Source organism: Perna viridis, chromosome 12 (assembly GCF_037379345.1).
Source record: "Perna viridis isolate PV_CMFRI_1.1 ecotype Kerala chromosome 12, ASM3737934v1, whole genome shotgun sequence".
Lineage (NCBI taxonomy): Eukaryota > Metazoa > Mollusca > Bivalvia > Mytilida > Mytilidae > Perna > Perna viridis.
In genome coordinates this window covers 16665307-16679888 of record NC_142456.1, presented here as the reverse complement: position 1 = coordinate 16679888, position 14582 = coordinate 16665307, and the positions used below count along the sequence as shown (strand labels likewise).

The following is a 14582-nucleotide window of genomic DNA, read 5'->3' as shown; positions in this document are numbered from 1 at the left end:
AAATAGAAACTCCAATATGAAGAGAAAGGCAACTGATCTCGATACTATGTAACAGTTTAACCACATGATACTTATCTTTGTTCGGGGTCTCGCATGGGTGCCCTACAAGAAAGACAGACTAGAACACTGATAAAAGAGAAAGTATGCGAGTTTATAAAAACAACTACAACAAAAACAACTGTTTTCTTTTTTATACATAATTTATAATAAATACACATTACAAAACAATTATTTAATTTACTGCTAGAAAAAAAACGCATCAATATTGCTACGTCTTAAGCGATAATACCACTTTTAAGAAAACAAAAAGCAGATAATCCTAATTTTGAAAAAAAAAGTTTCTGATATAATGAATGATGCATATAACGAAGTACCTAACAGAGTCCCCAGAGATTCGTTATAAACGAACTCTACTGTATATAAAGAACTCAACATTAACCATTCATATTGTTGGAATTGGAGGTGTAGTTATTCTGTTAAACAAACCTCAGACTTAACGGTTTAATCCACAGATACAGAAAACAGAGGCCTAGTAGCGGAAGACTACTAACTTTTTACTAAAAAGAAGGCCTTTTGCATGTTTTGAAACTACCAACAGATTGAACAGTTTTTCCCTATTCATAAAAATTGTGCCATATTTAAGAGGCTGTCCATGTAAAAATCAGACAAACCCTATGATATGGATGGCACAACATATTTTTTTTCCACTGAATTTTAGTTCCTACATATGGTTCTACCATACAAAATGAATATTTTTTTTAATGCCAATATTTGGAAAAATGATTTTTTAATGTTTTGCTTACTATATAAAGAGTTATCTCCCCTTTTCAATGAATTTCAATACTTTCTATGTACAGAAATTTATTTTTCTTTAATCATTGCAGTTAATTAAAAACCAACATTCAACTTCAAGAACGGATGCGTTTGTGATATGAAATGGATGAAAAAGTTTTGAAAACAAAATTTGTCATGTGCCACCCATTACTTAGATTTTGCCTGGACACTTTCTTAATACATGTACCACTAATCACTGTACCATGTCAATTTAATAGGCATGGAGAATAGTGTGTCTAGGGGTTAAAAAAGCTCACAAAACAGGATTTAATACTCTCATTCCTGCTAACCCTCCTACATTAGTGGAGGGTGGGGGTGCTCCCACAAAATCAAAAATTAAGAATCTCACACATTAAGTAGCATTCCAGATAAGGATCATGCAAAATGTGATTCATGGGTAAAAAGCCTACATATTTTTATTTTGATATTTTGTTTGAAATGTTATAGTAAACTGAAATAAACATATGGTTTTTCATATAACCTGTGCTCTAATGAGGTAAAAATTATATAGAATGCACTGTAGATTTCAAAATTAAGGGAGATAACTCTGTAAATGACACTCAAATACAATAGAATCTATTGGATTTTCAATGTCGATTATCTCCTAAGAGCAGGTAGATTTGAATGAATAAGTACGCATTTCATAGTATAGACCCATAAAACAATTTAATTACAAAAATAAAAATATGTAGCCTTTTTGGGGTGTATCACATTTTTCAGATTTTGCATGATTCGAACAAAGACTACTACTTAAAATGTAAGATTTGTTATGTTTGTGTGAAGCCTTTGGTTAGAATTACTTTATTCTCAGTGAAAAATACTACATAATAGAAATTTTACATTAAAAATTTGCGTTAATATGAGGCAGTGGCAATGGGGGGATTCTCCAACATGAATTGTGCCAAAGGTAAACAGGCACTCTTGTACATTTTTTCCCTTAGTACTTTCTTTCAAACATAAGATACAGTTCATTTGCATAGGTCTGTTATTAGAACAGCCTTGAAATTTAATTTAGCAGTTTTATGACACTACAATAAACTTTTATTAATATGTTATAACATCTTTATGCATATATTTACAAGTATTGCTTCACTATAAACTTTATTTATATTCCTGATTTGCTGTGTGACATATGATAGTTGGTCTAAAAATAGTTCAAAGTTAGAAAGAGAATAACCTAATTGAATGCATGCTAAAGAGGAGGGGGGTTACTTGATTTTGTAGTGAAAAAGTTAGAAGTGGAATTCAAGGCCAAAAGTTTAAATCAGTGATGAAGACTTTTCACATGCCAATGACCCAATTTTTTTTTTTTTAAAGTGTCCAGATCCTTGACATGAGGATTGCTGGGTTGATTATACAAATGCTTAGTAGGTGTAGCCTTAAGAAAAATAATTCTAGAACCATCAAGTAATTTCAACTAGGAAGGTATTCATTACTGTTGTGTGGCTCTTTTTGCTTATTTCAAAATAAAGGACAAGAGCCAATTGTTGATAAGAATACCATTTTAGCTTTTGAAATTTTGAATCCCGAGCAAATGATGAACTGTTTTTTTATGGTATATGCTGAATAGGCTTTTTTACTTCAAATTATACATGCAACTGAACCTATCACTTACCATTTTCGTCAACATAACTGGTTAAAATTTCTTTTGTGAGATATATAGGATCTTTTCAGACCTACATGTAGGAGATTTGGTCTGGTAATCAATCCCTGAACACAAATCGGTAGAATTCTTTGGCTATTTTGTATTTTTTTTTTCACATGTCCATTGTTTTAAGGAAGGTTCTACAACGTTTTAACTTTGTTTATTGCCTATGTATATTGTAAATACGTTTCATAACTGCCAACTTTTAAGTTTAAATATGTTCATTGGGATTTGACACAGCAAAGAAAACCAATTTAGGGTCTTTAAATTCATTAAAATGCTGTTTTTTTGCTTTTTTATGACAAAACAAATCTAATGCACTACTTATTTGAATTTCGAATAGTAAATTATGGTCAATATTGGGCTTTGAATATTTGAATTTTTAGAGATCGGGGAAACCCCCCAACAAATAGTGACAGTTGGCAAGTATAATGTTCACTATAAGAGCATACGTATGTGTTTTCTTTGATATTATATTCAATTTAGGAAGGTTCTATATTCAAGAAATGTACACTGTTTCTACAAGATTCTATAACCTTGTTTATGTTGTGTATTATGTATGTTAATACATGTACAACAAGTTTATGTATAGTGCATTGTGAATGTTGATGTAAATGATCCTAAAGTGTCTATTTCCTCATTGATGACTCCTAATGGCTAGCTTTTCCAATTGTCTTAGTATAAGTTCATTAATCAGTTTAGTAGGTTTTTATTGGAAAATGTATTTTTTTCTTTGTCATAACTAGGGATCCATTGTTTCTCTCAGAGTTAGTAGGGTCCAAGTAAAAGACCAACGATGTGTCTTGAGAAATGAATGGTGTCCTATCGCCTCTACTTGTTAATTTTCTTTTCTTACAAGCAACACCAATGTTGAAATCAGGTTTAGTAGCCACCCAAATCTGTCCTTTTGTCATGTTTGGGGGGGGGTCCATATTTTGTGTAATATATACCTCAAAAAGTATTGAACCATTGTTATTCAAACTTTACACTGTGTAAACATGTATCAAAATTGTGACCTCCTATTAGAAATGTTTGACTCACATTTGATAGTCATATAGATCCTGACAATGTAGGTCTTTATATAGAATAGGTTTATATCTGAAGGTTGAGACACCAGTCAATTATCTCTCAGTACATGTACATGTAATGTTGTAGTAAGCCCTGTGGGAAAGGATATTATCCTTGAAGTAATCCCTCTGGGACAGGATGTTATCCTTGTAGTAAACCCTTTAGGACAGGATGTTATCCTTTTGTTGATTCTGTATGAGCCAAGAGGCCTTTAAAACTTGATTTTTTGTTTTAATGAAAAGAAAAGGCAAAGGGTTATCATTTGAAACTGATAATCTACAAAAAGCATGCGGGCTTAGTTAGGTGATTGTTAAAATATTACACCATGTATAATGAGAATGGATATGGTGAATATGTCAAAGAGACAACAACCCCACTGGAATGAAAAATTGTCAGCTTAAGGCCATGCATGGGTCTTCAATGAGTGACAAGGAAACGCTCACACCATAGGGCAGGCTGTGCCTGGCCCCAGAAGAACATTATACCCTGGTACTGAGAAATAGTTGCCCCCTTATTCTTCAGCAACATAAAGGTATACTGTTAGTGAAAACAAAACAATACATACAGAGGCCAGAAATTGCTGACTTGGAATGTTTGTAAGGACAAGAAGAAGATGTCAAATTAGTTTAGAATTTCTGAAAGATCATTTTGAAATGTTTCTTACAAATATCTATGGACTTTGTAACAGGCATTACCAAGTTTGTATCTGCAATCAAACTGTTTAGAAAAAAGTTAAAAGTCTGTGATGTTTGGTTTGTAATGTTGGTTACAAGGTCAGGAAATCCTGTATTTATTTACATTTGTATACACAAACGAAATTGAAATCAGTAAAAAATGTACTTAGTCATATTATTCTCAGTAACATCACCAGCACTTAGGTACATGTAAAGGTTTTATCAAAATTACTGAAAACCATAAGGCCAAAAAAATACTAGTCTCGTTTCCTGCTACCAGCAAGAAAAAAAATAGGATAGGTACATGTAGGTAGGGAAATTATTTTATTTTTCAAAAACATTTTACATTGAGTTAATGGGGAAACAGTTTAAACTTAAATGGTGCTTATACCAAAATGATCGAAGAACGTTAAGGGTAGGCACGAAAAATAGGGTAGGTAGGGTAGGAGGAAACAGGCATATTGTTTTTTTGGCTTGATCTTAGATTGGGAAGGGGTGTGTATCAAAAAGTACAAACTAAGGCTATCAAGATTAGCAAGAAAGATGAAATTATCACTATTATCCTGACTTGTTACCATGGTTACAATCATTTCTAAGTGATATTGTGGATTAAACCAGGTTTGATGACTAGCCAAAGGTACCAGTATCGTATTGCATATCCCTGAGCGGGTGTACATCAAAACATGGATGCTATAAAAATATAGTGCATTTTCTTTTTGCCTCTCTACAAACTAATGTTTTGTCAAAAGATATGAACAATGACTTATAAAATAGAGAAAACATCACACTGTAAGAAGAACTTTTTTAAAAGAAAATCTAATATAATATCATAAATATGTTCCACTGAAAAGGTTGGTTTGGTGAGTGCAAAACGAAAGTGAAAGTAGGGAAAATGGCTATTTATAGTTCAAGACTACTTTTCTGTCCGATCTTCGTGGACTCACCGTATTTTCTTTGCGGGAAATTATTTTTTCACATGTCCTTAGAAATGCTACATAAGTGAAAGTTTTATTGAATCAATTTGCATATTTTTTAAAAATCCTAAAAATATGCACTTCACTATAGAAGTCTATTGGAAAATTAATACAATACTGAGACCCAAATCTCCCACCCAAGTTTTTGTTAAGGCACACATGGGTCAGAGTAGGTAAAACATTAGTCCTTGCTGGTTGGAGAAAATCATAAATGTAGACTGAAAAAGCGTTGTTTGTTTGGTGGGTTTTTCTACTCCATGAATCTCTTTACCCTTGGAAGTGTCTGAACTTTATGTAGACAGGTACTTAAACAATATACAGGCTTCAGTAAGACATGTCACCCCACTCATACACATTACTCATTCCAAACCAACCAGTCCTTAATGCTGCAGGCCAAGAAGCAGTGTTTCCAAACCAACCAGTCATCATTCCTTAATGCTGCAGGCTTGGCCAAGAAACCGTGATTCCCAATTTCTAAAGTATTTGATATCACTTTGCTGGGGATTTATGCTTTTTTTTACCAGATAGGTACATTGTAGTTAATCAGTACCTCCATCATGAATTGATAGGAAGTATGTGGAAAAAAAAGAAATGAAGAGATTTTTTCTATGTAACTTTTATGGCTTTAAAATGGACCTAAAATTGATTTCTGGTTCGGGTACATGTATATAACCTTATTCATAGGATCTAAATTGAAAAAAAAACTTAGTGATCTTTGACTGCTAAAATTGAATGGCCCATTATAATAATTTTAAGAACCAATAAATTTTTAATACAAGACAATATGATGATAGTCTTTGCTTTGTCCTCTAGTTTTACAATATTTTCAGTATTTTACAAAGTTGAAAGTATAACATATATATTTTTTACAATGCATACATCTATTCCCTATGTATTAAAACCATGGACCATTCTCAGCCTTGGAGAAAAAGTATTCTTTGTATACATGTATGTCATACCTGCAACATGTATTGTGGAAGGCCTAACGAAGGTAATGCTTTGCCAGCATCGGTGTCTCTGTCCACATTAGGATTTTCTATTTAAGTTTTCTGATTAGGTCAGTTTGCAAACCGCTACTTCTAGCCAGATCAATAATATCTTTCATGCATATGGCCTGGCAGTCAGGGTCTATTGACTTTGAAATTTCTTTTTCAGGCTTTGATATAAAGTTTTCTTCTGATTAGGTCAGTTTTACATGAACTACTCGAGCTATACAATAGTATTTAGTGTATAGTAGCATAAGTATCACAAGAATAACACTTCCATATCTCTTTCATGAATACAATATATGCCACTGTAATCAAATACTGGAAAACAGCGACCACATGTGTCAGTTGAGAAATATTTCTGTAGTCACAGTTTATTTTGAAGTATGCATTCAAGGTGTTTCTGTTATGTCAAGTGCTCTGCAAAAAAAAAAAACCCAAATAACTATGAATTGTGGATCAAACCTGTCTTTTTGGTACAGATGCAGGGTAGGAAACTCCCTCACATTCTAGCCAGACCTGAATACCATTTTTCAATATATTTACTATATTGCTATATAGATTTTTGCTAAAATTAGCCAGCTCTGCCAAAAAATTTCCGGTCTTGGACTTGCAGGCAGGCCACTATTTCTTACTCTGTTCAGATAGACCTAGAGACATAAACATGAATGTGCCTATCATCTTTTTAGCTCACCTGGCTGTAGGCCATGTGAGCTATTGCCATCACATGGTGTCCATCGTCGTCGTAATCGTTAATAATTTCTTCAAATATCTTCTCCTCTGAAACTACTGAATAGATTTGCATGAAGCTTATAATGACTGTTCCGTAGAGTATCCTGAACAAAATAATCATTTGAATTTTTGATTGGTTAAAAAACATGGCCACAGTTACCAAAAATAGAACATAGGGGTCAGACAGCAAATTATTGCATATATCTCCAAAACCGTTAGGTTTAGCCAAATTCTGACATGGGGGTAAAAGTATTCAGCATGATGAGATCTATCTGTGGTCAAATTTTGGTGAAAATCTGTCGATCCATGTTGTAGTTATTGCCCTTTTTGAATGTTTTTTGCTGTTTTTGATGTTATTACTTTCAAAAATCTTCTTCTCAAAAACTACTGTACAGAATTCAATGAAAGTTGTTTCTTTTTTTGTATTTTAGGGTATCCTTAACAAAATGACTGTTTGGATTTTTGATCGGTTAAAAAACATGGCCTCATTTACTAAAAATAGAAGCAGATTTTTGCATATATCTCCATACGGTTTCGTTTAGCCAAATTCTGACATGGGGGTAAAAGTATTCAGCATGATGAGATCTATCTGTGGTCAAATTTTGGTGAAAGTCTGTTGATCCATGTTGTAGTTATTGCCCTTTTTGGATGTTTTTTGCTGTTTTTGATGTTATTACTTTCAAAAATCTTCTTCTCAAAAACTACTGTACAGAATTCAATGAAAGTTGTTTCTTTTTTTGTATTTTAGGGTATCCTTAACAAAATGACTGTTTGGATTTTTGATCGGTTAAAAAAACATGGCCTCATTTACTAAAAATAGAAGCAGATTTTTGCATATATCTCCATACCATTTCTTTTAGTCAAATTCTGACATGGGGGTAAGAGTATTCAGCATGATGAGATCTATCTGTGGTCAAATTTTGGTGAAAATCTGTTAACCAACTTTCAGTTGCTGAAATGATTTTCATTATGAGGCCTACTAAAGTCTCCAGGGATCAAAGTTGTCAGACGACTCCATATAAGAGTTCTTGCCCTTGAAAGGCAAAAAAATTACGTTTTTTGCAGTTTTCAGTCAATATCTTGAAAACTATAATACACAATCCAATGGTCCCTTGGAGTTCGAGCTACCGAGGTTTTGACTAGACAGAATGAAGCTTTGGTTTTATGAAATGATCCTCATGATAAGTTCTACCAAAGTCTTCATGGAGACGAAATTGTCTGACAACTTCTTGTTAGTTATTGCCCTTGGAAGGCAAAATTTAACCCGGTGATTCAGGCTCCTGGGAGACTCTTGTTGGATTTTACTTTCTCTATTTCACATCTTGAGCCGTTAAAAACCTGGATGTTCTTTTTTTTAACTTTTAACTTTAAAAATAGATTTAAACTACTTAGTTATATAAAGTAATGATACAAGTACAAATTTCATTTCCTGAATCAGAGTCTAAAATGGTGATTTCCTTGTGCATTTTTTTGCAATTGTCCCAGGTGACAGGAAAGTAGAATCCTAGAACACTTGGCCACTTGAAGAACATGGATTGCCATATTTTGTACAGACTTTCCTTTTGACGATGGCCTAGATTTTATCATTTCAGTAATTTTGTTATTGGCCTCCATGTATATTATTACTAGATCAGATCATCATGAATTGACAATACTTTGCTGTATATCCCTGCAAAGAGTAATCAAGGGAACCCAGGTTATAGCACTAATCAAAAGAATGTAATCCAGGGACAAAGACCAGACATGGAAAACAGACACAAACAACAAAGAACATAAAGTAACTAAAATCATACATACAAAGTAAAAAAAGCAAATGAGCAACTCCACAAAAAAATGGGAGCATATACCAGGTGCACCGGTGTTTGTGTTTTTCTGTTTGTTTATTCTTCTTATGTGTACTCCTCCTTAATGTTTCTAGGGATTTTTATTAAATTTTATAGAAGGGTTTTGATACCATCTGTGCATGAGCAAATCAAGTTACTGTCGAATGCCTAGATACAAAAGAAAATAAGGGTAAACCTATTTTAGGCTTTTACATGTTAAAAATACAACCTTTTCTACTCACAATGGATTTTGATGAAATTGTACTGGAAGGTTGGGCATGATATGTTGATATTTATAAAGGAATGTTACTCATAATGTATGCAATAGTTTGCTCAGGGTAATTTTTAATTAAGAATCGTTATAATACACTTAATTAACCGTGCTTACTATGCTGCAGTCTTCTGACGGACATTTTTTTGGAAGGAAATAAAAGGCAATTTTTGCCCTATATTGTTTCTATATACATGGTACATTAGAGGCACAAGATATCTTCTTTTATGGTGGGTAACTTGTGGGAATTGGGAGCAAATCAAGACTTCACAAATAATGAACAAGTACCACTTATTTATTTTTGAAGTGGATAAAACTGCTGTTCAGAACTTCTGTTTAGATGTCAGTGTAATTCCTACGTTAGGGATGCTGTTGACTTAGATTACAAAAGGTATTAATTATTCAGTATGCAGGAACTTTAGTTTACAAATTCAAATTTGTTTTTAAGAAGCTTAGATTTCAAGTTTTATTCACTGTTCAGTCTACAAATATTTTTAGGTTTATTTCTCCTGTTTTATTATTAGGAATATACTTTCTTATTCACCAGTTGAATCATGGTCATACTTGTAGCAGTTGATATAGATATGTTAAACATTCTGATTAAGGGCAAGATAAGTCTCAACTTCCTTAAATTCTAAGTCCTTATTGTGCTTGTCACAGCATGTTACATTTTTGTTTGTTTGGGTGTTGTTACAGGAAAGAGTTAGTGATCGAGTTAGGTTTTTAGGACAGTAATATACAAACAAAAGAACAGGGTCCTGTAAATTCAGAAATTAATGCATGTACATGTAAAAGTTACTGCTATTGTGTAATTTAATACCTTTATAATTTTTGCCATTGTGAAAAAAATACCACATCAATATTTATAAAAAAAAAAATCATAACGTGAGTTTAAATTACTGCATTTGTTAGTCCTTTGTGTCATTTTCCTTTCCGCAGCAAACAAACTTTAGATCATCTTAATTTCAATTTTTGTTTTGAAAACACCCATGGTATCGAAACATTTGGATAAACATGGAGATAGTTTAATTAACCAAGACCAAAAGCAGGAAGGGATTACATGTGTTAGGCAGATTTATAAAGAATAATGAATTTAGAGAGCAAATGCTCAAATGTCATCTTGAGTGCAAAGATTTATGTAGAACTTGTTCCTGGTATATGTCAAATCTTAAATGTTGTTACATACACAGGCAAATGTGCCACACATGGGAATCACATGGTTTGCATCATATGATTATCACATGAATCAAGCACCATATGATAATTATATGTTTCATATAACATGATAATCACATGGTTATCATATGCTAATCACATGTTTTTCACAAAGATATGATTATCATATGTTTTCAAGCCCATATTATCATATGAGAATCATATGATAATCATATGACTACCACATGATAAATATCATATGATTGTCATATGATTACCACATGATTATCATATGAATCGAGCACCATATGATAATCATATGTGGCACATTTGGCTGTGTAAATTGTATATTTTTAATTCATTTGCTATTGAAATTATCTTCATGTTTATTTTTTTATTCCTTTGATTTTAGCAATTAACAATTAATGTTATTTTCAATGAATATCTTATGCTTACAAATGATGAATTGAAGGCAGCCAGTATCTTTGTTGCATTTGTACAACATGTGGGACAGTTTTTACAGAGGTTTAATAGAAAACAGTTTACTTGGTACTATTTTTTTTACGATTTAAGTTCCAGTCATTATAAAATTCAGACACTGTCTATGATGAGGTGATTCACGGAATAGAAAAAAACCAATGGATCAGACGATGCTTTTTTGGTTTACATATGCTATATTTTTATGTGACAGTAGTCCTTTCTGTATTCATACCTGTACTTTAGAGATAACCTCCCACTAAACTCATCCAAATCAAACCAAATTAGCAAAGTGCTAATTTCATGTACAATCTATATAAATTTTATCTCCAAAGCTTAATCCTTAAATGAAAAACTGAGACTGATAATGTGAACTATAAATGTTTCTGAAAAAAAAAAAAAAAAACTGAATTCTGTGGGTTTTTGATATGCATGAATCACATCCTGCCTGATTTTTATAAAGACTGCTACTTAAGTTATGTTTACATGATATGCTTTGGTACCCCATCGATAGCTTACTGATGATCCAATATATTCTATATTTTTCAGGAGAGCAGTTGAAGTGACACACATTAAAATACAAAACAATGGTGAATACTACGATTTGTATGGGGGTGAGAAGTTTGCCACATTGGCAGAATTGGTGCAATATTACATGGAAAATCAGGGACAACTCAAAGAGAAAAATGGTGTTGTTATTGAGCTGAAATACCCACTGAACTCTGAGGACCCTACCACTGAGAGGTAAAACAGGATAGACCTACTGAATGTAGTGATTGGTCCATTTGTTATAACCCTATCCAATGAGGGGGGGTATATTGTCTTGTGTGTTTGTTCATCATTTTGTCTCATACACTTTTGTGTCCAGCTGATAAATATGGAAGCACTGGACCAGGTCTTGTTGAACTAGGGTACGGAGTTGTTCATCTTGTAATGCAAGTCAAGATTGATTATGGTGTCAAGCCAGTAGCTAGAAATGTTTTGGGGAATATGAAGAAGGTTATTAACACAGTTTATCAGTTTTAAGATCTTTAAAAAATGTTTTTAAGGCATTTTTGCCTCCACGGGAGGAAGGTTATAGAAAAAAACAGAGCACTGACTTGACAAAAACATTGATATATATATATACTAGGGTCAACTGCAGGTTTTCATTTTCTCACAGTTCTAAACTTTATCCATATCAGTGTTATGTAATGATAGTGCATTGCTTTATTATCTTGTGTTATTATTATTGTAAGAGAGATGTACGCTCCAAAAAACTAAGTTTCTGTCCATCCCATGACAGTTTCCTGATGATAACTTAAGAATGTATTGAAGAATCACTGTCAAACTTCGTAATTATGGAGTAGCATAAAATACAGATCAAAGTTTAGTTTGATTGGGTTATTTACTTCCTTTTTTTCGTGTCATATTTAAACTACTGTATAAATTACTACATGTATGCATGTATGTAGGCAATGCCCTATTTTTTTGGCTAAGATTAGAAATTCTATACAGGAAAACCAATGGTGAAAAAAAAAGTTTTAACTTAACAAGGAAGTAATTGGTATTTGGTTGACTTAATAAACTTTACCTACATTTATCATGTTTACAGAAGGGTCAGATGTCAACAGAATTTATGCTTGAACATACATGTACATGTTGAAATTTAAAAAGATTTTGAAGAAAGGGGGAATTTAGTATATTGACATGCTACATTCAAAAGCTTTATGACTAATAAAAACCTTATTTTCCTGTTTACCAAGAGCTTTGGTAATTTTTCTGACAAATTTACAAAAATGAAATTGCAACCTATGTTTATAATTAAAATTATCACTGTCATACGATAAGTATATGCATTATACAAAACAATCTTAAGGATGTTCGCTGCTCATGTTTAGCCATTTTTAAAAGATTTTCAGACTTCTCTGGTTTTATCCATTTCGTAGCAAAAGTATTTTTGGCCAGGTGACCCCACTTTTCTTTTCATAATTTCATGAAACACAACAAACATTATTGGAGAAGTTTTTATGAAATATTGTTTTTCTGTGGGGTTTCTAATAGATAAAACCCCATTAAAAAAATCAAGAGAAAACATTTCCTGCCAATATTTCGGATACTTATATTTCAATAATAAGCACACTGATCCATCATTTTTTTTTCTACTTTTGTTCTAGCATGACAGACCTTAAAATAGTTCACAGTCCTTTCAAACCCTTGTTATTCTTAATCAGAGCAGCGAATATCCATAAAAATACCAGAGAATTATAAACTTGCAAGTACATGCAGTTCTTTGTTCAAAATATGTTTAAAAATTAATGTAAGGGTTATTGATAAATTGGTTTTGACAACACGCTAAGTAATGATTCAAATTCTGCTGTAATTGTTGTTCATCATTGATTACATTGATCACTGGAATCCTAATCTTTAATAGCAATAACATGTCAGTGCTCTTGATTTTTGAAAAATTGGTACTTTCCATGGGAAACTCCACATGCAAGTCAACTTACCCATTTGGATTCTCCTTCAGCTTATCCTCGATTTAAATTATTTCTCCACTCTCTATGGTAAGAAGAAGATTTTAATATGTTCACTAAAACCAGCATGTTGAAAATCATAATTTTTATGTCTCCAGTGGAGAAATAATTCAAACCACTGACACTCATTTCTATAGAAATATCTAAATATATATTATATAATTATGCCATGTCTTTGGATTTGATTTCAGGCTGAGGAAACATCAGGACTTATATTTTGACTGTATGACTTGAATACAAAATTTTAAGAACTGTCTTTTTTTCCGCATTTCAGATGGTTTCATGGTCATTTATCAGGCAAGGAAGCAGAGAAGGTATTAATGGAGAAAGGGAAGAATGGAAGTTATCTGGTCCGTGAAAGTCAAAGTAAACCTGGTGACTATGTCTTGTCTGTTAGAGTTGAAGACAAGGTCACACATGTCATGATCTGCTATCATGAAATGGTAGGTTTAAATTTCTGGTCAATATCCTACATTGTTGCAGTGTTTTAGGATTCTACTTTCCTGTTCCAATGGTTACCCTGGGCAATTTTGGTATGGAAAAGTTGTTTATTCTTTCCACTTCACCTTTGGAAAGTAAAAACTTTAGTTTTGAAAGAATGTGTTAGGTTCAGAAAGCATGTGTTTTAAATGTGGGAAAGGTTTCTTCATTTGGATTTGATTTTAAAACACTGATTACCCAATATACTTGCCTATGAGTCAGATTTTATGGGACTAAAATTTTACTGCTGGGAGTCATGACAGATACTACATACTTGATCCAGACTATAAAATCAACAATTTTTAATTATTTGATTGAAGTTTTATGGTGACTCGTTGTTAGATTTATTGCCATTGAAAGACGAAAAATGATGTTTGCAATTTTTACATGTATATCAACACAAAAAAAATTGCCATTGAATCACAGTATCATGGTGTTGTCATTTGGGCATCCCTGGACAAGTTGGTTTCTAAACAATACAAATTTAACTTTAACATAAGTGAAAAGATCTTATGATATTATATCACAAGGTGACATACCACACAGGCTGGGATGAAAACTCGTTATTATATAGTGATAGAGGCTTCGTTCCTTCTGTTACACATACATATAGGTGTACTCATATCTTACCTGTAACTCCTCCTAAACCTGTGAAAGGAATTTAATGAAACTTTCACAAAATTGTTATTACATATTCCCATTATGCACCTGTCACATAATTTTTCCAAATCAATTTAGGAGTTTCACATAGCAAAACTTGAATTTATTCATTTATGAATATGGGGACAACGGGGGTTCCCATTTCTCATCAATTACTCCTTCTACGCCACTGAATGGAATTCCATGAAACTTTCACAGTATTTTTATTACACATTTCCATTGTGCACATCCTATTTTAGATTTTGATCTTAGTCAAAAAGGAGGTCAACAGATACAATTTATTGAAT

General features: G+C 32.5%; 1 protein-coding gene across 4 annotated transcripts in view; it reads left to right on the top strand.

Moving 5' to 3' along the window:
* Positions 1-14582, top strand: part of LOC148601475 (tyrosine-protein phosphatase non-receptor type 11-like) — a 63636-nt gene that overhangs the window by 29207 nt on the left and 19847 nt on the right. For all 4 annotated transcript variants that reach the window (XM_088554848.1, XM_088554846.1, XM_088554847.1 and 1 more), the window contains exons 3-4: positions 11189-11383; positions 13430-13598. In XM_088554848.1, coding sequence (XP_088410974.1) covers positions 11189-11383; positions 13430-13598 — 364 coding nt within the window. The remainder of the gene's footprint in view (positions 1-11188; positions 11384-13429; positions 13599-14582) is intronic.